This window comes from Hemiscyllium ocellatum, chromosome 10 (assembly GCF_020745735.1).
Source record: "Hemiscyllium ocellatum isolate sHemOce1 chromosome 10, sHemOce1.pat.X.cur, whole genome shotgun sequence".
NCBI lineage: Eukaryota > Metazoa > Chordata > Chondrichthyes > Orectolobiformes > Hemiscylliidae > Hemiscyllium > Hemiscyllium ocellatum.
This window is the reverse complement of record NC_083410.1, coordinates 1,772,331-1,795,795: the sequence shown is the minus strand read 5'-3', so window position 1 is coordinate 1,795,795 and position 23,465 is coordinate 1,772,331. Positions and strand designations below refer to the sequence as shown.

General features: G+C 45.3%; 1 protein-coding gene across 3 annotated transcripts in view; it reads right to left on the bottom strand.

Moving 5' to 3' along the window:
- dnajc27 (DnaJ (Hsp40) homolog, subfamily C, member 27) overlaps positions 1-23,261 on the bottom strand; it is a 55,876-nt gene extending 32,615 nt beyond the window's left edge. For 2 of the 3 annotated variants that reach the window (XM_060830729.1, XM_060830731.1), the window contains exons 1-2: positions 23,022-23,261; positions 21,306-21,388 (exon numbers count right to left, since the gene is read on the bottom strand). In XM_060830729.1, the coding sequence (XP_060686712.1) occupies positions 21,306-21,388; positions 23,022-23,108 (170 nt within the window). In that variant the 5' untranslated portion in view covers positions 23,109-23,261. The remainder of the gene's footprint in view (positions 1-21,305; positions 21,389-23,021) is intronic. The other variant, XM_060830730.1, reaches the window with a different exon arrangement.
- Positions 23,262-23,465: the final 204 nt, after the last annotated feature.

Genomic DNA, 23,465 nt, shown 5'->3' with positions numbered 1-23,465 from the left:
CGCTGTATTGATCTATGTTCTATTTAAAGACGATAATATGAGATTATTTCATTGGAGTCTACAGACTTCTAATTTACAAATTGTATCTATTGTGGGTTGTAAAAATGTAATAGCAGATACGGTATCGTGAATTTAAAGGATAAAGTATCGATAAGCTTGAACAGATTCCAATGTTATATATATAGAGGAATTGTGATTACCTGAAGGACACGGGCAGGGAGCATTTCATTCTGTTAATTGAATTCTGGATAATCGAATGCGGGATAACATAGTTTAGCCAAGCATCGGGACCTTGCGATCTTGCTGGAAAGTATGATACTTGGATAACTGAAGCTCCTCTATATATATATGTACATATATATTATATATCTGTGTGTGCACGCGCGCACGTGGCAGGGGGGATATGTGCAGAAATTAATATGAATTTAGATTAGAGACCAGTATATTTCATTGTAATGGGATTAGGAATTAAAGAAAAATGAAGCCATCTTTTCATTATAGAGTCATAGAGTCATAGAGATGTACAGCATGGAAACAGACTCTTCGGTACAACCCATCCACGCCGACCAAATATCCCAACCCAATCTAGTCCCACCTGCCAGCACCCGCCCATATCCCTCCAAACCCTTCCTATTCATATACCCATCCAAATGCCTCTTAAATGTTACAATTCTACCAGCCTCCACCACATCCTCTGGCAGCTCATTCCATACACATACCACCCTCTGCATGAAAAAGTTGCCCCTTAGGACTCTTTTATATCTTTCCCCACTCACCCTAAACCTATGCCCTCTAGTTCTGGACTCCCCAACCCCAGGGAAAAGACTTTGCCTATTTATCCTATCTATGCCCCTCATCATTTTGTAAACCTCTATAAGGTCACCCCTCAGCCTCCGACGCTTCAGGGAAAACAGCCCCAGCCGGTTCAGCGTCTCCCTGTAGCTCAGATCCTCCAACCCTGGCAACATCCTTGTAAATCTTTTCTGAATCCTTTCAAGTTTCACAACATCTTTCCGATAGGAAGGAGACCAGAATTGCATGCAATATTCCAACAGTGGCCTAACCAATGTCCTATACAGCCGCAACATGACCTCCCAACTCCTGCACTCAATACTCTGATCAATAAAGGAAAGTATACCAAATGCCTTCTTCACTATCCTATCTACCTGTGACTCCATTTTCAAGGAGCTATGAACCAAGGTCTCTTTGTTCAGCGACACTCCCTAGGACCTTACCATTAAGTGCATAAGTCCTGCTAAGATTTGCTTTCCCAAAATACAGCACCTCGCTTTTATCTGAATTAAACTCCATCTGCCACTTCTCAGCCCATTGGCCCATCTGGTCAAGATCCTGTTGTAATCTGAGGTAACCCTCTTTGCTGTCCACTACACCTCCAATTTTGGTGTCATCTGCAAACTTACTAACTGTACCTCTTATGCTTGCATCCAAATCATTTATGTAAATGAAAAAAGTATGGTGGTTCATTTTCTTTCTTAAGGGGGGAGGTGTTATGAAGCTAAAGGTGTATACTGTATCTTTAAGCAAGAATGAATGCTGTTTTGTACTAATAACTTACAAGCACCTGTCATATGACTAGTTAGCAGTCTCAGAGTGTACTGGAAAATTGAAAATATGTAACATTTGGCTGTGAAATAGAAGCCTGTGTTGGTTGCTGTTCTGACAATTCAAATTTAACCAGTTTAAATTATGTCCCAGGATACCAAAACCCAATCAAGTTTGAATTTATTGTTTTGCAAACATTGAACCAATCAGACGATCCGATGTTGGGGGTATTAAAAAAAAGGCAAGCAGTTTGAAAGTCAGACAGAGAAACTGCCATTTGAAACACTCTGTATCAAAGGTACCTTTTCATATGAAACATATTCACAGTAAAAGAAAGATGACAACCCAGGGAGATCTTCAGCTGAAGGAAGAAAAACACCAAAGATGACAGCCGCTGTATGGCTTTGAAATTAAGTTGATGTTATTTTAATAAGTGTTTTATTGCAACAGTATATTGCTATAGAGTTAGAGGCAGATAATAAGCAGTTAAGTGAAGGGAGGGTAGAGTTGTGAATACTTGTTTAATGAACACTTTTAAAGAATAAATTGATTTTTTTTCAATAGTGGAATTTGGGAGTTTGCTGTCATTCACATTTTAACAGATTACAAGGCGACGTGAACTTTTTTGGGTATTTGGTTTAATTAACAGAAGGATTCACTGCCATGTCATAACATAATATTTTTTAAAAGTATGGAAATGCTCTCTGTTGGATAGACCCACAGGACTATAAAATATCGGTGCAGAATTCGGTCATTCAGCCCATTGAGCCTGCTCCGCCAATTGATCATGGCTGACATGTTTCTCCACCTCATTCTCTGGTCTTTTCCTTATAACTCTTTATCCCCTCACTAATCAAGTATGTAGCTATCTGTCTTAAATACACTCAATGCTGTGGTAACCACAGCCTTCTGCAGCAATGGGTGCCTCAGATACACCACTTTCTGGCTGAAGAAATTCTTCTTCTTCTCAGTTTTAAAAGGTTGTCCCTTCACTATGAGGCTGTGCCCTCGGGTCCTCTGGTCCTATGAGTGAAAATTTCTCCATGTCCACTCTGTCCAGGCCTCTCAGTATTTTGTAAGTTTCAATAAGATCCTTCCTCATCCTTTTCAACTCTACTGAGTACAGACCGAGTGTCCTTAACTGCTCCTCACACGACAAGCCCTTCAGCACCCTCTCTAATACCAGCACATACTTCCTTAGATACAGTGCCAAAACTACTTACAATATTACAAATGCGGTCTGACCAGAACCTTATACAGCCTCAGCAGTACACTCTGCTTTTTTATTCTCGTGAGTTTTGAGAAGATTTTTATTCTAGTCCTCTCAAAATTAATGCTAACACAACATTTTCCTTCCTAACTGCCAGCTGAACCTGCATGTTAATCTGAAAAGAATCCTGAGTTGGGATTCCTAAAACCCTCTGAGCTTCACTTTCCAAAACCCTTCTCTACTTAAAAAATATAGCCTATGCCTCAATTCTTCCCACCAAAATGTAAACTTCATACTTCCCCACATTCTATCATTTCTTTGCCCACTCTCCTATCCTGTCCACAACTTTCTGCAACCTCCCAGTTCCTCAACACTATCTGTCCCTCCAGCTATCTTTGTGCAACCTATCAACAATGTCCTCAACAATGTCAACAATGAGGCAGAGGCTATATTTTTTAAGTAGAGAAGGGTTTTTGTTCAGATAGTTAACGAATACTTGTGGTCTCAACATTGATCTCCGAGGAACTCCACTAGTCAACGGCTGCCATCCTGAAATAAACCCTTTTAACCCCACTCTCTGTTTTCTGTCAGTCAGCCAATCCTCTATTCACGCCTGCACCTCATCCCTAATGCCATGGACTCTTATCTTATTTAGTAGCTTCCTGTACAGCACCTTGTCAAAGTACTTCTGGAAATCCAAACATATCACATCCACTAGCTCTCTTTCAACTTGTTCATTACCTCCTCAAAATATTCTAACAGATTTGTCAGACATGACTTCTCCTTGATGAAACCACGCTAATTTACCCCAATTTTAACATGCACTTCCAAGTATTCCACAATCTCAATCTTAAAAAAAGACTTGAAAATCTTATCAATGAACAAGGTCAGGCTAACTGGCCTATAACTTCCTATCTTCTGCCTTCCTCCCTTCTTAAGTGGTACATTAGCTGTTTCCATTCACCACCCACCACTCCACAATCTCCTCAGCTGTCTCCTTAAGAACTCTGTGGTGTTGTACATTCTACCTTCAGCTTCCCAACACCTTCGTCACAGTGATAACCATGACACTCACATGTGCCCCCTAACTCTCTTGAAGGTCTGGTTTGTTGTTGACGTCTTCAACCATAAAGACTGATGCAAAGTACCTATTCAATCTCTCCGACATATCTTTGTTCCCCATTACTACTTCTCCAGCCTCACTTCCCTGTGGACCAATGTCTACTCACATCTCTTTCATCTTTTAAATCTCTAAAAAAATTCTTGTAATCCTCTTTTATATTACAGGCTAGCTTACCCTGATATCTCATCCCCTCCTGCAGAAATAATTCTTCAAACCACATCATCAATCACCTTTTATTCACAAATGCGTAGGCTTTGATGACAGTAGCATGCTGTTTGGTAGGAAGATGAGAGACATGGACTATTTTCTAAATGAAAAGAAAATTCAGAAGTCTGAAGTGCAAAGAGACTTGGGAGTTCTAGTCCAGGATTCTCGCAACATAAAGGTAGTAAGGGAATTGATAAGGTTCCCCATGGTAAGCTTACTCAGAAGGTTAAGAGGAATGTGATTGAGGGAAATTTGGCTGTCGGGATACAGAATTGACTGGCCAAAAGAAGACAACAAGTGGTACAGGATACAAAGTTCTCTGCTTGAGGTCAGTGACCAGTGGTGTCCCACATTAAGATAAATGATGGGCCAAAGGGCCCATACTGTGCCTTTGTCGGGCCTCTGCTCTTTGTAGTTTTTATAAATGACTTGGATGAAGACGTGGAAGAGTGGGTTAGTATTTTCTTCCAATGACACAATAGTTGTCATTGAAGATAGTGTTGAGGGCTGCTTCCGGCTATAATAAGACATTAACAGGATGCAGAACTGGGCTGAGAAGTGGCAGATGGAGTTCAACCTGGATAAATGCAAAGTGATTCATTTTGGAAGGATGAATTTGAATGCTGAACACAGAGTTAAAGACAAGATTCTTGGCAGTGTGGAGGAACAACCGGATCTTGGGGTCCACGTACATTGACCCTTCAAAGTTGCCATCCAACTTCATTAAGGGAAGTTAAGAATGCTATCATAGTGTTTTAGCTTTCATTAAAAGAGGGTTTTGCTGCAGGTCTATAAAAACCTGGTTAGTCCACACTTGGAATATTGTGCCCAGTTCTGGTCGCCTCGTTATAGGAAGGATGTAGATGCTTTAGAGAGGGTGCAGAGGAGATTTACCAGGTTGCCACATGGAGTGGAGGGATTGTCTTATGAAGAGAGATTGAGTGAGCTGGGGCTTTTCACACTGGAGAGAAGGAAGAAAGAGAGGTGACTTGATAGAGGTGTACAAAGTAATGAGAGGCATCGATAGAATAGATGGCCTGAGACTTTTCCCCAGGGCAGAAAGGGCTGTCACGAGGGGTCGTAATTTTAAGGTGATTGGAGTAAGGTATAGGGGATATGTCAGAAGTAGGTCTTAACGCAGGGAGTGATGGGTGCGTGGAAGGGACTGCTAGCAGTGGTAGAACATAGAACATTATAATGCAGTACAAGCCCTTCAGCCCTCGATGGGCGCCAACTTGTGAAACCAAGCTGAAGCCCATCTAACCTACACAATTCCATTTTCGTCCATATGACTATCTAATGACAATTTAAATGCCCTGGAAGTTGGTGAATCTACTACTGTTGCAGGCAATGCATTCCATACCCTAACGACTCTCTGAGTAAAGTAGTAGAGTCAGACATTAGGGACATTTAAGCAACTGCTGGATAGGACATGGACGACAGAAAATTGAGGGGTGCATAGGTTAGGTTGATCTTAGATTAATATAAATGCTTGGCACAACATTGTGGGCCACAGGGCCTGTACTGTGCTGTCCTGTTCTACCTTCCATAAACCTAAAGGTTGAGTCAGGAAGGAAGCAGTAGTTAGGAAGGCAAAAAATCAGGCATATACTTCTGAGATTCTACAAGGCTCTGGTCAGACTACATTTGAGCATTGTGCGCAGTTTTGGGCTCCATATCTCAGGAAGGATGTACTGGCCCTGCAGCACGGTCAGAGGAGGTTCATGAAAATGGTCCCAGAATGAAAAGCTGAACAATGAGGAATGTTTGACAACTCTGGGTCTATACTCGATGCAGTTTCGAGGATGAGGGGGAGTCCAATTTAAATATACAGAATACTGAATGGCCTGGACAGAGTAGATGTTGGGAAGATATTTCCATTGGTAGGAGAGAATAGGACCCAAAGGCACAGCCTTTGAGTAAAGGGAAGACCTTTTAGAATGGAGATAAGGAGAAATGTCTTCAGAGAGAGAGGAATCTATGGAATTCACTAACACAAAAGACTGTGGTGGCCAGGTCATTGAGTATATTTAAGACAGAAGTAGATAGGTTCTTGAGTATCAAGAGGATCAACGATGCAGCACCTCACATTTATCTGAATTAAACTTCATCCGCCACTCCTCAGCCCATCATCTATTGTCAGGCAGCCCTTTGTTTTCCTCATTAATACCAATTATTTAAGTTTGCAAAAAACTGATCTTTCTGCATCAAAAGTTTGATATTTTTGGAATTTTCTGACTCCAAATATGACCACCAATCCTCCTTTTTCTATTTGGGCATACTACGCTGTGCATTAGCCAAAGTCCTGAATGCATAATGTCATGAAGGTGTGGGTGCACAGTACCTTTAAGAAAGTTAAAAGCTAGCAGAACTACCTGACAGCATCAAGTGTTGTCAAAAAGATGCAATGTAGCATGTGGTCCAGTAATTAGTGTAGTTGGTTGTCTGGATTATGCCAATCAGTTTAAAGTAAACCCCCCAAAATCACCAAATTTCAATCAAGTTTGAATTTAGTATATTGACAATCTTAAAAGCCAATCTGATGCTTTCAGGGTGTAAGAACAGGGAAAATTAAACAGTTGGGAGGAGAACTGCCACCAAGCCAACAGATGTAGATTGTAGTGAGAACTGTCTAAGAGGTACTTATCGAGAGAAGGAGTGTATACAGAGAAAAACATCAACACCAACCTGGAGAGCAAATCTGCAAAGATAAGATTCAACAGCTGGCTGGTTTTGAAATTTGAATTTCAGCAAATCTTAATCGGGGGGTTTTATTGGCCTAGTATTGTAGAAGGGGAAGGTAAAAGATAGGTTAGAGGAAGGGGTTATAAGTAGTTGTTAGCTAGTTATTCTCTGTGATACTTTAAGAAATAAAGTTGTTAATATTTACTTTAAATAGTTCTTGGCCTCTTGAATTTTCACAGATTACTTCACAGGATAAATCTTTTCTGTGTTAATGTTTAATATTGAGCAGGAGGGTTTGCCCGGTGTTGTAACTATAAGTTATTGGACATTCTTCAGTGGACTAGCCATGAGCTAATTCCACTCCAATGCCATATAGGGAGGCATCGCAAGTCAGTAACACATCTTTCTTGGGATTACAGTATGCCAACACGTTAAGGATGATAGTTGTTACTTTATTTCATCGAAGGCTGGTGCCTATGAGACGATTTTCAAGGCTGACTCTTTCTTAGGAGTTGATCTGATGGTGCCAGGGTGTCTCCCAGCTTGTGTATGCACTTTCTGTAAATGGCTTAAGCTCCTGGTTAGATGTTGGAGTCAGGGCACCTTTGATCACCTTCAGTTTACCAGCATGTGTAACCCAGTCTTTCAACTTTATAACCCAAGTATATCACTTCGGGGCAAAAAATTGTTACAGGCCCTGAAATGTTAACTTTGATTTCTCTCCACAGGTGCTGCCATACACGCTAAGCTTTTACAGTAATTTCTGTTTTTGCTTCGGATTTCCAGCATCCCCAGTTCTTTCAGTTTTTATTTACGTCACTTAGGGGGACTGGAACACACACACTTTCCCTTCTTAGGTGTTCAGCTGCTTTGGAAAAACATCTTAGGCTTATATCCAACTTCACTAAGTGTTCATTATTAGTTTTCGCTGTTATCAGGAAGTCAGCGAGGTAAATGATGACGATGTAGGTTTGGAAATATTCTCCATGGTCTGCTGAAAAATTCAACAGGCTGACAATACACCGAATGGCAGTATCATATACTGGTACAAGTCCTCATTAACTGAACCTTACTTCTGAGAATCCTGGTCTAAAAGCAATTGCAAGTAAGCATGGCTCATGTCAAGCTTTGTGGACATGATGTGGATAAGCCGATGTTGGACTGGGGTAACAAAGTTAAAAATCACCAGGTGGTGAAGGAGTAATGGTCCGAAAGCTACTGCTTCCAAATAAACCTGTTAGGTAATAACCCAGTGTTCTGTGATTTTTAACCTGCGTGAAGGACAACCTTCCTGCAACTTTAAGAACAAATCCTGTATCCACAGGACTGGGTATTTATCTAACAGTGAAAAACAGTTTACTGTTTGTTTAAAATCTCCACTGAGCTTCAAAACTGGTATGACCAATGCTGCCGATTCCATGAAATTGACTGGTTTGATTTCGCTTTCCAGCCTTCTGAGTTCTGCTTCTACTTTTGCCTTTAATGCAAATGGCCTGGACGAGCCTAGCAGAATTGCTCCCTAGTCAACATGCAAAGTTGCTATAGCTCCTCTGATAGTCCCTACACATTTCTGGAAAACGTCCAGTTATTTAATTAGCACTTCATTCAGTCAGGCATTTTTGAATTGAAAAATGTGGAACCGATCTTGGAGAATCTCTCACAATCAATTTCGCCCTATCAAGTTTGGGTCTGAGCAATCTATTAAGATTACTCATAACCAAACCATCTGTCTTTCATAAGAGACTGGAGCAGAGGTCGTCTCCTTAATCAGAGCAGCTGAGGGCCGGAGTGGAGTGGTCTGGAGCCATGGAGCAGAGCAGGATGGCCAGTGGGCTGGACGTATTGAGCAGGTCAGTGTAACCAGTGGGCTGGACGCATTGAGCAGGTCAGTGTAACCAGTGGGCTGGACGCATTGAGCAGATCAGTGTAACCAGTGGGCTGGAGGCAAGGAGCAGAGCAGGATGGCCAGTGGAGTGGAGGTATTGAGCGGGTCAAGGTAATCAGTGGGCTGGAGGTATTGAGCGGGTCAAGGTAATCAGTGGGCTGGAGGTATTGAGCAGGTCAGTGTAACCAGTGGGCTGGAGGTATTGATCAGATCAGTGTAACCAGTGGGCTGGAGGTATTGAGCAGATCAGTGTAACCAGGGGGCTGGAGGTATTGAGCAGGTCAGTGTAACCAGCGGGCTGGAGGTATTGAGCAGGTCAGTGTAACCAGGGGGCTGGAGGTATTGAGCAGGTCAGTGTAACCAGGGGGCTGGAGGTATTGAGCAGGTCAGTGTAACCAGCGGGCTGGAGGTATTGAGCAGGTCAGTGTAACCAGTGGGCTGGAGGTATTGAGCAGATCAGTGCAACCAGGGGGCTGGAGGTATTGAGCAGATCAGTGCAACCAGGGGGCTGGAGGTATTGAGCAGGTCAGTGTAACCAGTGGGCTGGAGGTATTGAGCAGATCAGTGCAACCAGGGGGCTGGAGGTATTGAGCAGATCAGTGTAACCACCGGGCTGGAGGTATTGAGCAGGTCAGTGTAACCAGTGGGCTGGAGGGATTGAGCAGGTCAGTGTAACCAGTGGGCTGGAGGTATTGAGCAGATCAGTGCAACCAGGGGGCTGGAGGTATTGAGCAGATCAGTGTAACCAGTGGGCTGGAGGTATTGAGCAGATCAGTGTAACCAGTGGGCTGGAGGGATTGAGCAGGTCAGTGTAACCAGTGGGCTGGAGGTATTGAGCAGGTCAGTGTAACCAGCGGGCTGGAGGTATTGAGCAGGTCAGTGTAACCAGTGGGCTGGAGGTATTGAGCAGGTCAGTGTAACCAGTGGGCTGGAGGGATTGAGCAGGTCAGTGTGACCAGTGGGCTGGAGGTATTGAGCAGGTCAGTGTAACCAGTGGGCTGGAGGGATTGAGCAGGTCAGTGTGACCAGTGGGCTGGAGGTATTGAGCAGGTCAGTGTAACCAGCGGGCTGGAGGTATTGAGCAGGTCAGTGTAACCACCGGGCTGGAGGTATTGAGCAGATCAGTGCAACCAGGGGGCTGGAGGTATTGAGCAGATCAGTGCAACCAGGGGGCTGGAGGTATTGAGCAGGTCAGTGTAACCAGTGGGCTGGAGGTATTGAGCAGATCAGTGCAACCAGGGGGCTGGAGGTATTGAGCAGGTCAGTGTAATCAGCGGGCTGTAGGTTTGAGCAGGTCAGCGTAATCAGCGGGCTGGAGGTATTGAGCAGATCAGTGTAACCAGGGGGCTGGAGGTATTGAGCAGGTCAGTGTAACCACCGGGCTGGAGGTATTGAGCAGGTCAGTGTAACCAGTGGGCTGGAGGGATTGAGCAGGTCAGTGTAACCAGTGGGCTGGAGGTATTGAGCAGATCAGTGCAACCAGGGGGCTGGAGGTATTGAGCAGATCAGTGTAACCAGTGGGCTGGAGGTATTGAGCAGGTCAGTGTAACCAGTGGGCTGGAGGGATTGAGCAGGTCAGTGTAACCAGTGGGCTGGAGGTATTGAGCAGGTCAGTGTAACCAGCGGGCTGGAGGTATTGAGCAGGTCAGTGTAACCAGTGGGCTGGAGGGATTGAGCAGGTCAGTGTGACCAGTGGGCTGGAGGTATTGAGCAGGTCAGTGTGACCAGTGCGCTGGAGGTATTGAGCAGGTCAGTGTGACCAGTGCGCTGGAGGCATGGAGCAGAGCAGGATGGCCAGCGGGCTGGAGGTATTGAGCAGATCAGTGTAACCAGTGGGCTGGAGGTATTGAGCAGGTCAGTGTGACCAGCGGGCTGGAGGTATTGAGCAGGTCAGTGTGACCAGCGGGCTGGAGGTATTGAGCAGGTCAGTGTAACCAGTGGGCTGGAGGGATTGAGCAGGTCAGTGTAATCCGCGGGCTGGAGGTATTGAGCAGGTCAGTGTAACCAGTGGGCTGGAGGCATGGAGCAGATCAGTGTAACCAGGGGGCTGGAGGTATTGAGAAGGTCAGTGTAACCAGTGGGCTGGAGGGATTGAGCAGGTCAGTGTAACCATTGGGCAGGTGGTATTGAGCAGGTCAGTGTAACCACCGGGCTGGAGGTATTGAGCAGATCAGTGTAACCATTGGGTGGAGGTATTGAGCAGGTCAGTGTAACCAGTGGGCTGGAGGTATTGAGCAGGTCAGTGTAACCAGCGGGCTGGAGGTATTGAGCAGGTCAGTGTAACCAGTGGGCTGGAGGTATTGAGCAGGTCAGTGTAATCCGCGGGCTGGAGGTATTGAGCAGGTCAGTGTAATCCGCGGGCTGGAGGGATTGAGCAGGTCAGTGTGACCAGTGCGCTGGAGGTATTGAGCAGGTCAGTGTGACCAGTGCGCTGGAGGCATGGAGCAGAGCAGGATGGCCAGCGGGCTGGAGGTATTGAGCAGATCAGTGTAACCAGTGGGCTGGAGGTATTGAGCAGGTCAGTGTGACCAGCGGGCTGGAGGTATTGAGCAGGTCAGTGTGACCAGCGGGCTGGAGGTATTGAGCAGGTCAGTGTAACCAGTGGGCTGGAGGGATTGAGCAGGTCAGTGTAATCCGCGGGCTGGAGGTATTGAGCAGGTCAGTGTAACCAGTGGGCTGGAGGCATGGAGCAGATCAGTGTAACCAGGGGGCTGGAGGTATTGAGAAGGTCAGTGTAACCAGTGGGCTGGAGGGATTGAGCAGGTCAGTGTAACCATTGGGCAGGTGGTATTGAGCAGGTCAGTGTAACCACCGGGCTGGAGGTATTGAGCAGATCAGTGTAACCATTGGGTGGAGGTATTGAGCAGGTCAGTGTAACCAGTGGGCTGGAGGTATTGAGCAGGTCAGTGTAACCAGCGGGCTGGAGGTATTGAGCAGGTCAGTGTAACCAGTGGGCTGGAGGTATTGAGCAGGTCAGTGTAATCCGCGGGCTGGAGGTATTGAGCAGGTCAGTGTAATCCGCGGGCTGGAGGGATTGAGCAGGTCAGTGTGACCAGTGCGCTGGAGGTATTGAGCAGGTCAGTGTGACCAGTGCGCTGGAGGCATGGAGCAGAGCAGGATGGCCAGCGGGCTGGAGGTATTGAGCAGATCAGTGTAACCAGTGGGCTGGAGGTATTGAGCAGGTCAGTGTGACCAGCGGGCTGGAGGTATTGAGCAGGTCAGTGTGACCAGCGGGCTGGAGGTATTGAGCAGGTCAGTGTAACCAGTGGGCTGGAGGGATTGAGCAGGTCAGTGTAATCCGCGGGCTGGAGGTATTGAGCAGGTCAGTGTAACCAGTGGGCTGGAGGCATGGAGCAGATCAGTGTAACCAGGGGGCTGGAGGTATTGAGAAGGTCAGTGTAACCAGTGGGCTGGAGGGATTGAGCAGGTCAGTGTAACCATTGGGCAGGTGGTATTGAGCAGGTCAGTGTAACCACCGGGCTGGAGGTATTGAGCAGATCAGTGTAACCATTGGGTGGAGGTATTGAGCAGGTCAGTGTAACCAGTGGGCTGGAGGTATTGAGCAGGTCAGTGTAACCAGCGGGCTGGAGGTATTGAGCAGGTCAGTGTAACCAGTGGGCTGGAGGTATTGAGCAGGTCAGTGTAATCCGCGGGCTGGAGGTATTGAGCAGGTCAGTGTAATCCGCGGGCTGGAGGGATTGAGCAGGTCAGTGTAACCAGCGGGCTGGAGGTATTGAGCAGGTCAGTGTAATCCGCGGGCTGGAGGTATTGAGCAGGTCAGTGTAATCCGCGGGCTGGAGGGATTGAGCAGGTCAGTGTAATCAGCGGGCTGAAAGCCTGGAGCAGAGCAGGATGGCCAGGGGGCTGGAGGCCTGAATAGAGCAAGGACAGGCAGCGTGCTTGGAGCAGGGACAGTTGTTGGGCTGTGGACAGGTGCATGCATCAGCAGCTTGTGAGCCCGCTCCGACTATGTGCAGAAGCCTCCTGCACTGATCTACTGCAGGCCCTTTACAGAATGGGTGTAATTTTTTAAAAACTTTATTTTTTTTTAACTTAAACTATGAATACTGTCAGGTAATGTAATTTTATTTCTCTAAGATTTATATGTAGGTAATTTTGTCACAAAGCTGTTCCTTTTCTCAAGGATGCTGCGTTCTTGGTTTTTTTGTCCAGAGGAGTTGTAAGCATCTCCAGATGCCGATTAGACTGGTTTAGAATAGAGATTAAAAGGCATTGAGAGGCCTTTTTGTTTATATATAAACAGAGGAAACTTCAGGCCAAAGTGGTCATGTTTTAGAAGTAACCTGTAGAATGTAAGGAGAGTGGTCGATCTGCCACAACAAAGGTCTCCAAGCCCTCCATCTCTTCCTCTCACGCGGTCCCAACCAGTATATTTCCACCGACATCCTCATCCACCTGGCTGAACTGGTCCTCACCTCCAACAACTTTTCTTTCCAATCCTCCCACTTTCTCCAAACCAAAGGGTAGCCATGGGGAGCTATGCTTGCCTGTTTGTCAGATACGTGGAACAGTCGACCTTCTGTAGTTACATCGATGCCAGTTCGTGCTCCCACGAGGAGGTTGAACAGTTCATCAACTTTACCAACACCTTCCACCCCAACCTCAAATTCACCTGGACCATCTCGGACACCTCCCTCCCCTTCCTGGACCTTTCCATCACCTTCTCCGGTGACCGACTAACCACAGACATCTATCACAAGCCCACCGACTCCCACAGCTCCCTAGATTACACCTCCTGTAAAAACACCATTTCTTATTCCCAAATCCTCCACCTCAGCTGCATCTATTCCCAGGATGACCAATTCCACCTCAGAAAGACCCAGATGGCTTCCTTCTTCCGTGATTGCAACTTCCTTTCCCACTTAGTTGATGAAGCCCTCCAGTGCATTTCCTCTACTTCACGCACCACCGCCCTTGAATCCCACTCCTCCCAACGCAACAAGAATGGAACCCCTGTCATCCTCACCTTCCACTCCACCATCCTCCGCACACTTCGCATCATCCTCCGCTACTTCTGCCATTTCCAGACGGACCCCACCACAAAGACACATTTCCGTCCCCACCCTGATCAGTGTTCTGGAAAGACCATTCCCTCCACGACTCCCTTGTCAGGTCCACACACCCCGGCCCCGACCCTACCCCCCCACCGGCATCATTCCTTGCCACTGCAGGAAGTGCAAAGCGTGTGCCCACACCACTCCCCTCACCTCCATCCAAGGCTCCAAGGGATCCTTCCACATCCATCAGAAATTTTCCTGTACCTCTACCAATGTCACCTACTGCATCCACTACACCCAGTGTGGTCTCCTCTATATTGGGGAGGCAGGTCGCATTATTGCAGATTGTTTCAGAAAACATCTCTGGGACACCCACACCAATCAACCTTATCACCCCGTGGCTGAACAGTTCAGCTCCCCGTCCCACTCCATCAAAGACATGCAGCTCCTGGGCCTCCTCCACCACTAAACCGTTATCACCCAATGCCTGGAGGAAGAAAGGCTCGTATTCTGCCTTGGGACCCTGCCACCACATAAGATAAATGTGGATTTCAACAGCGTACTTATTCCCCCCCCCACATTATCCCAGTCCCAAACTTCCAACTCAGCACCGCCCTCCAGACCTGTCCATCACTCCCCCCTCTGACCTATCACCTTCTCCCTCACTTTCATCCACCTGTCGCTTTCTCAGCTACCTTCCCCCCAATCCCACCCCTCTCCCATTTATCTCTCAGCCCCAGCCCACAAGCCTAATTTCTGATGAAAGGTGTATGCCCGAAACGTCAATTCTCCTGCTCTTCAGATGCTGCCAGACCTGCTGTGCTTTTCCGTCAACACACTCTCGACTATATCAGTTCAAAGTCATGCCATTTGGTATGAAAAATGCTCCAGCCACATTTCAGAGACTGGCTAATAAGGTATTGCCGGATTACCCAACTGTGTGGTGTATATTGATGACCTGGTGATTTTTAGTCACTTGTGGAAGGAACATTTACAGCATTTATCGGACTTGTTTGATCAACTTTGGAACGCAAACTTGGTAAAACCGAGCTAAAAATGAAGTTGCCAAAGCCCGAGTCACCTTCCTAGGCCAAGATGTTGGACATGGACAAATGGCCCCACAGGATGCAAAAATGAAAGTAAATTGGGAATTTCCCACACCGTCAACAAAAAAAGCAGCGCCAACGTTCCTGGGGTTGAGTGGATTTTACCGAAAGGTTGTGCTGAACTTTAACAGTGTGGCTGCTCCACTCACCGAATTGTTAAAGAAGAGCAAGAGGTTTCAGTGGACAGCAGACTGTCAAAAGGCATTTGACAGCCTGAAAACTGTGTTACCCACTGCCTCAGTATTAACCAGGCTCGATTACACAAAGGCGGCTATCAATGCCAGTGATGTAGATGTCGGTGCAGTGCTCCTGCAGGAGGATGATGACGGGATAGAAAGACCCATCGGGTATTTGTCCATGAAGTTGAATGTTCGTCAACAGAAATATTCAACGGTGCAGAAAGAGACTTTAAGCTTGGTGTTGGCATTACAACATTTCAGTCTTTATATTACCAGCAATGCATCTGAGACAATCGTATACACTGATCATCATAGCCCATTGACATTTGTGGAAGAATTTAAGGACAAAAATGCCAGACTGTTTAGGTGGAGCTTGTTGTTCTAGCTGTTCAGTTTGACAATAGTGCATGTGGCAGGTCACAAAAACGTGATTGCTGACGCATTATCGAGACTCGAATGAGATACGGAGACGTTCGGTTGCAGGTGTGTCACAGCCTGAATTCGCATATGGTTGTGCATGTTTGCAATTTTATCGTTAATGTAGTGTATTTGTGTGTTTAGACTACTATGGGTTACTGAAGGGTTTTAAAACTGAAGCCATCTTTTGGTAATGATGGTTCATATTTTAAGGGGGGGATGTGTCACAAAGCTGGTTACTTTTTTCGAAAAGCTGTTCCTTTTCTCAAGGATACTGTGTCCTTAGTTTCTTTCAGAGGGGTCGTAAACATCTCCAGATGCAGATTAGACTGGTTTGGAACAGAGATTTAAGGGTATTGAGAGGCCTTTTTGTTTATATGTAAACTAAAGCGACTTCAGGCCAAAGTGGTCATGTTTTAGAAGTGACCTGTAGAATGAAAGGAGAATGGTCAGCTCTCTAGTTGACCTAACTAGACAGAACTAGTTAGGAGCTCAACAGTGAGCTGTCTGGAATCTCTCTCTCTTCCTGTCCTTCTAACTTCAACCTGTAAGCATCTGTTCAGTTTTTAACTATGTTTCAAGGGGTTTTGTTTATTGGTGCTGTTGAGTATATTCAGAACAGCATAATTAAGTCTAGTTTGGATAGATAGTTCTGTCGGGGTTCTTTATTCTGTTCTTGGTGTTTCATTGTGTAATTTTGTGAATACATTTCTGTCTGTTTTAAAATCTAGTAGTCAACCTAGCAAGACTATTCTGGGTAATTCTCACTTACCAAAACAAGTTGCAAAGTTATGGTCTGGATTGCCTGCCCAAGAACATTTTGAGTGGTCTGGCCTAGTTCATAACACTAGTGGTCTGATAACACTAGATAACACTAGTCCAACATGGTGTTGTGTGAGGCAACATTGTATACCTTTCACTGTACTCCTGTGCTTCTGTACTTCAGCACACGTGACAATTAACATAATTCTACTTATAATCCTAATCTGCAAAGATTGCTTATATTAGTTCATAGCCTCACAAAATTCTTGCACAAATTAAAGGGATGGAGTACTAGTGAATTTTATTCAAGATTGGTCCTGCAATCTCTGATATGGCCACCCCATCGACTTCCATTTGGACTGTGTCATTCCCCTCGCCTCCCCCCGCCCCCATTGTTCTCGATGCTTCACCCCACAACTGACAAGCTCCCTGCTGGAGTGGAGCGAACTTACAGAACCAGTGGTAAATTATTCAACCTTCATGCCAAAACCAAAGTCACCCTAACCAGAGTCATCAAGCTGCAGTATGCACATGATGCTTGTTTATGTGCAATCTCAGAGGACGTACTCCAGACCATTGCTAGCACCTTTATTGAGGTAAATGAGAGAATGGGTGTCACCCTGAACACCCACAAGACGAAGGTACTCCACCAGCTGGCATGACATTGTGGAGTGAACCCCTGATCATCAAGGTCCATGGGAGGCCTTTGAGAACACTGACCACTTCCAATACCTCGGGAGTCTCCTGTTGGCCAAAACAGCTCTTCCTGGAGAGATCCACCACCACCTCCAGTGTGCTAGCACAGCTTTTGGCAACTTGAGGAAATGAGTGCTCAAGGACAACAACAGATCCAATACAAAGCTCGTGGTTTACAGAGCGGTGGGGGTTTCTGCCTTCCTATACAGCTCTGAGATGTGGACTTTCTACGGCAGATACTTCAAGGTGCTAGAGCAGTACCACCAACACTGTCTATATAAGATACTGTGAATCCAATGGGAAGAAAGGTATTCCCACTGGCCCATGACTGTCAAATTGCAGGAGGTGTATCCTGGAAGATGTCAAGCACTTCCAGACATGCTGTCGTGGTGAAAACAGTGAAAATAGCAGAAGGACTGTGCTGTCACCCCTTCCCAAGACCGTGTTTTGCCTCAAGTGTAACAGAACCCGCCCATGAGCTCGCCCTGAGGGTGGAAGAGAGTCATTCTCGTCTGCGATGGACTGCCAAAGAGAAGAGAGATGAGATCTCTAACATTCATCTTTTTACGTCTGCCAGGTCTCCCTGATAGGACCAGATTGGCAACCCCAATCAAGGACCTCATATTCTATGCAGTCCAGCTGGCTGACCCCACAATCACTACACCTCCCTTACTGCTTCATCCTGTGTTATCTTCTGCTTGTTTAAAGGTTTCCCAATCCTCTCACTTCCCACTAATTTTCATTGCTACATATACTTTTCCTTTTGCTTTTATGCTGTCCCAGATTTCCCTTGTCAGCCATGGCTGCGTTGTCCTCCCTGGGAATGTTTCTTCTTCCTTGGGATAAACTTCTGCTGTAGCTCCTGGATTACCCCCAAAACCTCATGCCTTTGTTGATCCACCATCTTCCCAGGTAGGCTCTCCTTCCAAATCAACTCTGGTCAACTCCTCCCTCATGTTTTTCTAGTTACCTTTACTCAATTGTAATATGATTGCATCTGATTCTAACTTTTCCCTCTCAAACTGTAGGATGAATTCCACCATATAATGGTCACTGCTCCTGAGGGGCTCCTTCACCTTAAGCTCTTTAATCAAGTCTACCTCATGACACATTACCAATCCTGAATTGCATGTTCCCTGATAGGGTCTATCAGAACCTGTTTCAAAAAACCACCCTGGAGATATTCCACAAGTTCCTTTTCCTGAGATCCATTACCAACCCAATTTTCCCACTCCAACTACATAGTGAAGTCCACCTTGATTATTGTAATAGTGGCTTTCATACATGTCTTTTCTTACCTGCATCCTGACTACTGCTAGGAAACCTGCACTTAATAGGAGAAAATGAGGACTACAGATGCTGGAGATCAGAGTTGAGAGTGTGGTGCTCTCGACTCTGCTCCTCAGATGCTGCCTGACCTGATGTGTTTTTCCAGGACCACACTCCTGAATCTGCACATAATGCCCATCAGAGTCATTTTTCCTTTGCAGTTCCTCAACTCTACCCACACAGTTTCTATGACTTTGAAACTCATTTGATTTGATTTATTCTTTTCATTGTACCAAGATACACGTGACAAGTTTCTCGCTATCAATTTCATTTCATTACTTATTAACAAAGCAAGCCTCCCCTCTGCCTGTCCTTTTGTTAGGACTCATATACTGGCATATTTAGTTCCTAGCCCTGATCCCCTTGCAGCCGTGTTTCTGTGATACCCCACAGCATCGTATCCATCAATTTCAATCTGCACTACAAGCTGATTTAACTTGTTTCATATACTGTGTGCACTTAGTTACAGTACCCTCAGACCTATGCTAATCGAACCTCCCCCCACCCCACCCCGTCATTGTTGTCCCTTATCAGTTGAAGTTCAATTCCTGACCCTTCCATACTCCACGTTCTATTACTTGTTCTGGAAACTTTAATAACCCCTGCTGAGACAGTCCCCCCCCCACCCCACCCCCAAACCCCTGCTGTCACCGTTTACTTTTTACAAAATTTTCCATGCAGCTGAGCCCAGCCACTGCTCCACTATTTAGTTTCACGTTCTATCCAGTTAAATGGAAGACACTGACCAGTTTTCTGTTGTTAACAGAGACCTGAACTTACAATGAAAGAGATTTTAACCACAGGTAATAATCTGTGAACTGTCAATATATAACTATACTCATTAAAAAAATACATATCCCCCACAACCCTTTGGCACACAGCCAGACTCAAAAAACAAATGGTGCAATAAGTGGTAGGAAAAAATCCTGAAGAAACAGTTCAATAGCACCAGTCTTTAGGATTTGATGGAGCATTCGTTTTGTTTCCCTATGTCCTTCAGTTCTCTGACCTTTCCTCTGGGGCTCTCACTTTTTTACAGGAGACACAGTGTAACTAATTTACAAATTCTCAAGTCTTGGACTTCTTGGTTAAATACAAAAGATCTCTGCAAATAGTAGGAAATATTAAACTGGGTTTCTTCAGATTTTTGGTATTTCACTGGAGAGAGAAAGAGACACTTCATCTGCCCATTCAGTAGTCTCAGACTTCTGCCAGTATCATTCACGCCCATTACCTGTTCAGCTATGCAGGTGTCAGATAGTTGCTGTCAAACTGATGGCCATTGGCATCCACAACTGGTCATAACCCCAAAATCTAATCAGCAACCTACCGGTGCTGAATCTCAGTTTGTATCAACCCCTGGAGCCAGTCTGTCTCCAAAATATCCTTTCCCACTGCTTGAACAAAACAGCAGCAGTGTAAACAGCGTACACAATGACTTTCAGTAACTAGCTTTTATAAAAGTTCATCAATTCCTTCCTCAATCCTTTTCTGTAAAACAGTTACTTTCACCATTGTATTTTTTAAATTCATTCACGGGATGACAGCATTGCTGGCTAGGCTAGCATTTATTACCCAACCGTAACTGCCCAGAGGACAATTAAGAGTCAACCACATTGCTGTTGATCAGCTAAAGACGGCAGTTTTCTTCCCTAAAGGACATGAGTGAACCAGATGGGTTTTTCCAACAATTGGCAAAGTATTCATGATTGTCATTAGACTCTTATTTCCAGATTTTCACTGAATTCAAATTCCACCATTTTGTGTCTGAATTTGAACATGGTTCCCCATAACATTACCTGGGTTTCTGGACCAACAGTCCAGTAATAATACCATAAGGCCATCACCTCCCTTCTAACTCCAAACAGAAATAAAGTCAAATAACTGTCTTTGCAATAGGAATGCTGGAACAGGTTCAGGGTGCTGAATGCTTTGCTCCAGGTCTCATGTTGTTTGCTGTATGTATGTAAGTGATTTGGAGAAGAACACAGGTGATCTGACTAGTAAATTTGCAGACAACACAAAGACGAGGAAGCTCCAGATAATGAGGAGATTTTCCAGAAAATACAACAGTATATAGCTAAACTGGAGTGGAGAAATGGCAGGTGGAATTTAAATAATATATTTTGGAAGATCTAATGCAGGAGGGAAGTATAGAATAAATTCCAGAACCCTTAGTAGCATCAACATACAGTTCCCTGAAAGTTGGAACACCATTGGATAAGGTGGTCAAGAAGGAATATGGCATGCTTACCTTCAGCAATTGGGGCACAGGGAAAATTTATCAAGTGATGTTGCAGCTGTGTAGGACTTCAGTTAGGTCACATTTGGAATATTGCGTACAATTCTGGTCACCACACATTTAGGAGGATGTGGAGGCTTTGGAGTAGGACAGAAGTGGTTGAACAGAATGTTGTCTAATTTGGAGGGCATTAGCTATAGGGGGAGATTGGATAAAGCCAGTATGTTTTCACTTGAACAGCAAAGGATGAGTGGTGACCTGATAGAAGCTTACAAAATTATGAGAAGCATGGACAGAGTTGATAGTCGGAGTCTTTTTCCCAGGGTAGAAATGTCATTTATCAGGGGACCTAGGTTCAAGATGGGAAGAGGGAAGTTTTTTTTACACAGAGGGTGGTAAGTGCGTGGAATGCACAGCCAAAAGGATGTGGTGCACGTGGATACAATAGAAGCGTTTAAGAGGCATCTTGACAGATACATGAATAGGTAGGGAATACACAGATACAGACCACGTGGAGGGGAAAAGGCTTTTAATTTAGAAAGGCATCATGAATCAGCACAGTCTTGGTTAACTGAAAGGCCTGCTACTGTGTTGTATTGCTCTTTGTTCTTTCAATTAGTTTTCGGTACCACCCTCCCCTTACTGGTCAAACCCCTGTTCCCCAGTGACACCCCTCTCGCACACCAATCTCTCCCTTCCTGTCTCATCATCTAAACTTATTTCAAATACTCAATAATGCTTCTCAAATTTTCTTGGAACAGGAATGTGTTTAATTCAAGTGGATACTCTTATTACCAATTGTGATTTTAACATTTAACAATAATTACTAGCAGGAAAACCAACTAAAGGTAGGGAGAAAAGTAGCATCCCTAGTAGTACTCACTTTGTCACTCCATAGTCAATTCCAATAGTTGCCAAATATTTTGGGACAAACCTCTTCTCACAATATCGCTTAATGATACAGCTCTGGAAAGACAACACAATGAGTCAGCAATTTGAGCTACACCAGTAAAGCAGCACTTAAATGAGGCACGCCTCATGTCAAACTGAAAATGCTCCGATTCATCCTCAACCTGTGCACAATTGAGCAATCACACCCAGTATGATACTGAGTTTGTGCATAGCAGATAGTTCCAAGCTCCAGCTGGTCACAATCCCTAACATTACCGAGAAGGTTCCCTCTACTGACTAATCACTTTGAACTCAGCAAGTGAAGAGACTATCACTTGAAATTTGCATTCACTAAGTAAAATCAACTGAATTACCCACTGATGGCCATACATAGAAACACAGAAGATAGAAGCAGGAGGTGGTCATTCGGCCCTTCAAGCAGCTCTGCCATTCATCACAATCATGGCTGATCACCCCAACTCAATAGTCAATCATCCCGACTCAACAGCCTAATCCTCCTTAATGGCATTGTGGGTCAATCTACGCATGTGGACTATAGAAGTTCAAGAAAGGAGCTCATTACCACCTTCTCAAGGGCAACTTGGGACAGGCAATAAATGTTGGCCAGATGTGATGCCAACATCCCATGAATGAATTAAAACAAAACTGAAAAACCAGTCAGGCTAGGTTGCTAAAATTTAACAATATTGTCATTCTTTTTTCAGAAAAAGTTACAAATAAGATGGAGAAGGGGCTTTACAATTAGAATTCCCTGACCCCATAGTTGGAAAGACAGCATTGAATTCTGCCAAAATTTCCAAATGCAAGAGTCTCTCACGTTTATATGGGACAAGAATCACAGATACTTCAAAACAGATAAGGGTGACAGATTTTTAAAATCCAAAACAGAGTTTTATAGTAATATTTACACTAGATTTTTGAATCAATCCAAAATCCAAGTCAAAACTTATCTTGGTTTTGTCATTTGAATCCTGACAAAAAAAGGAGCTAAGTAGATGGTAGAGTGACGAGGTACTTACATTTATTAAAAGTGCAACAATGAATGAAAGTGTTAGAGGCACTCAGTTATCAAACATGGAGGGACGTCATTTGGCCAATCGTGACTATCTCTGCAAAGTTGGTCAGTTCTATTCCCCTACTTTCTCTTCAGAGCCCTGCAAATGTATTTTCTTCAATTGCCAATCCAGTTTCCACTTGGATCAATTCACTGTCTTCACTTTCATGATCCTCACAGAAAACTACTTCAAGTCATTACTGCGCTGTCAAAAAAACAGTCTTCTCAGATAACTTTGCAGCAGTTGTCCTTCAAAAGTGGTGATTTGCTGCTGCTTAATCTGCTGCTGTCCACAGTTCTGGGGAAAAAAAATGCAGAACTTTGACCCAGCAAAACTGAAGGAACGAAACATTTCGAAGAAAGATCTCAAAAGGGAAACTGGTCTCAAAACATTAATGTTGTGTTCTCTTTTTGTTTCGGATCTCTAGTTTACTTTAACATATTTCCAAGTCATGGTGAATGGCTTGCAGGGGAACTGGAGGGTGCTGGTGTTCCAATGTTCAGTACCTGCTGCCCTTGTATGTCTCAATGGGGGTGGTTGGGTTTGGAAGGTGTCTAAGGAACCTTGCTGAGACACTAACCCGAACACTCTCCACCCCCGCCCCGCCCCAATGACCTCCCGGACTCCCTCACCTTGCCCACCTCGGCGCTCCCCAGGCTGATCACCTTCACCCTCAGCGGCTTCTTGGTTTCACTCCGTTTCTGCAGCTTGGTTTCCATGGTGACGGCGCCGCGCTGGCCGGCCACCACCTCCTTCCCTCTGTCTCTCTCCTAAACCTTTCCACCCTTACACTCCCTCCTGGTTTCCCCTCACAGACCCTGCTCCCCTCCTTCAGTGTCCGGCCGTGCTATCCCCCCTCCCGCAGCTCAGATCCCGGCCACTGAAACCAGGCCCGTGCTCCCTCCACCGCCAACCACAACACGGCATCTCGCGAGACTCACGTCGCCGCTCCCCCTGCATCAAATGGCCAGCGCTGTCCGTCCGTCCATCCGCCTGCAGCCAGTGTGTCCCAGCCCAGCGCTGTCCGTCCGTCCGTCTGCAGCCAGTGTGTCCCAGCCCAGCCCAGTCTGTCCGTC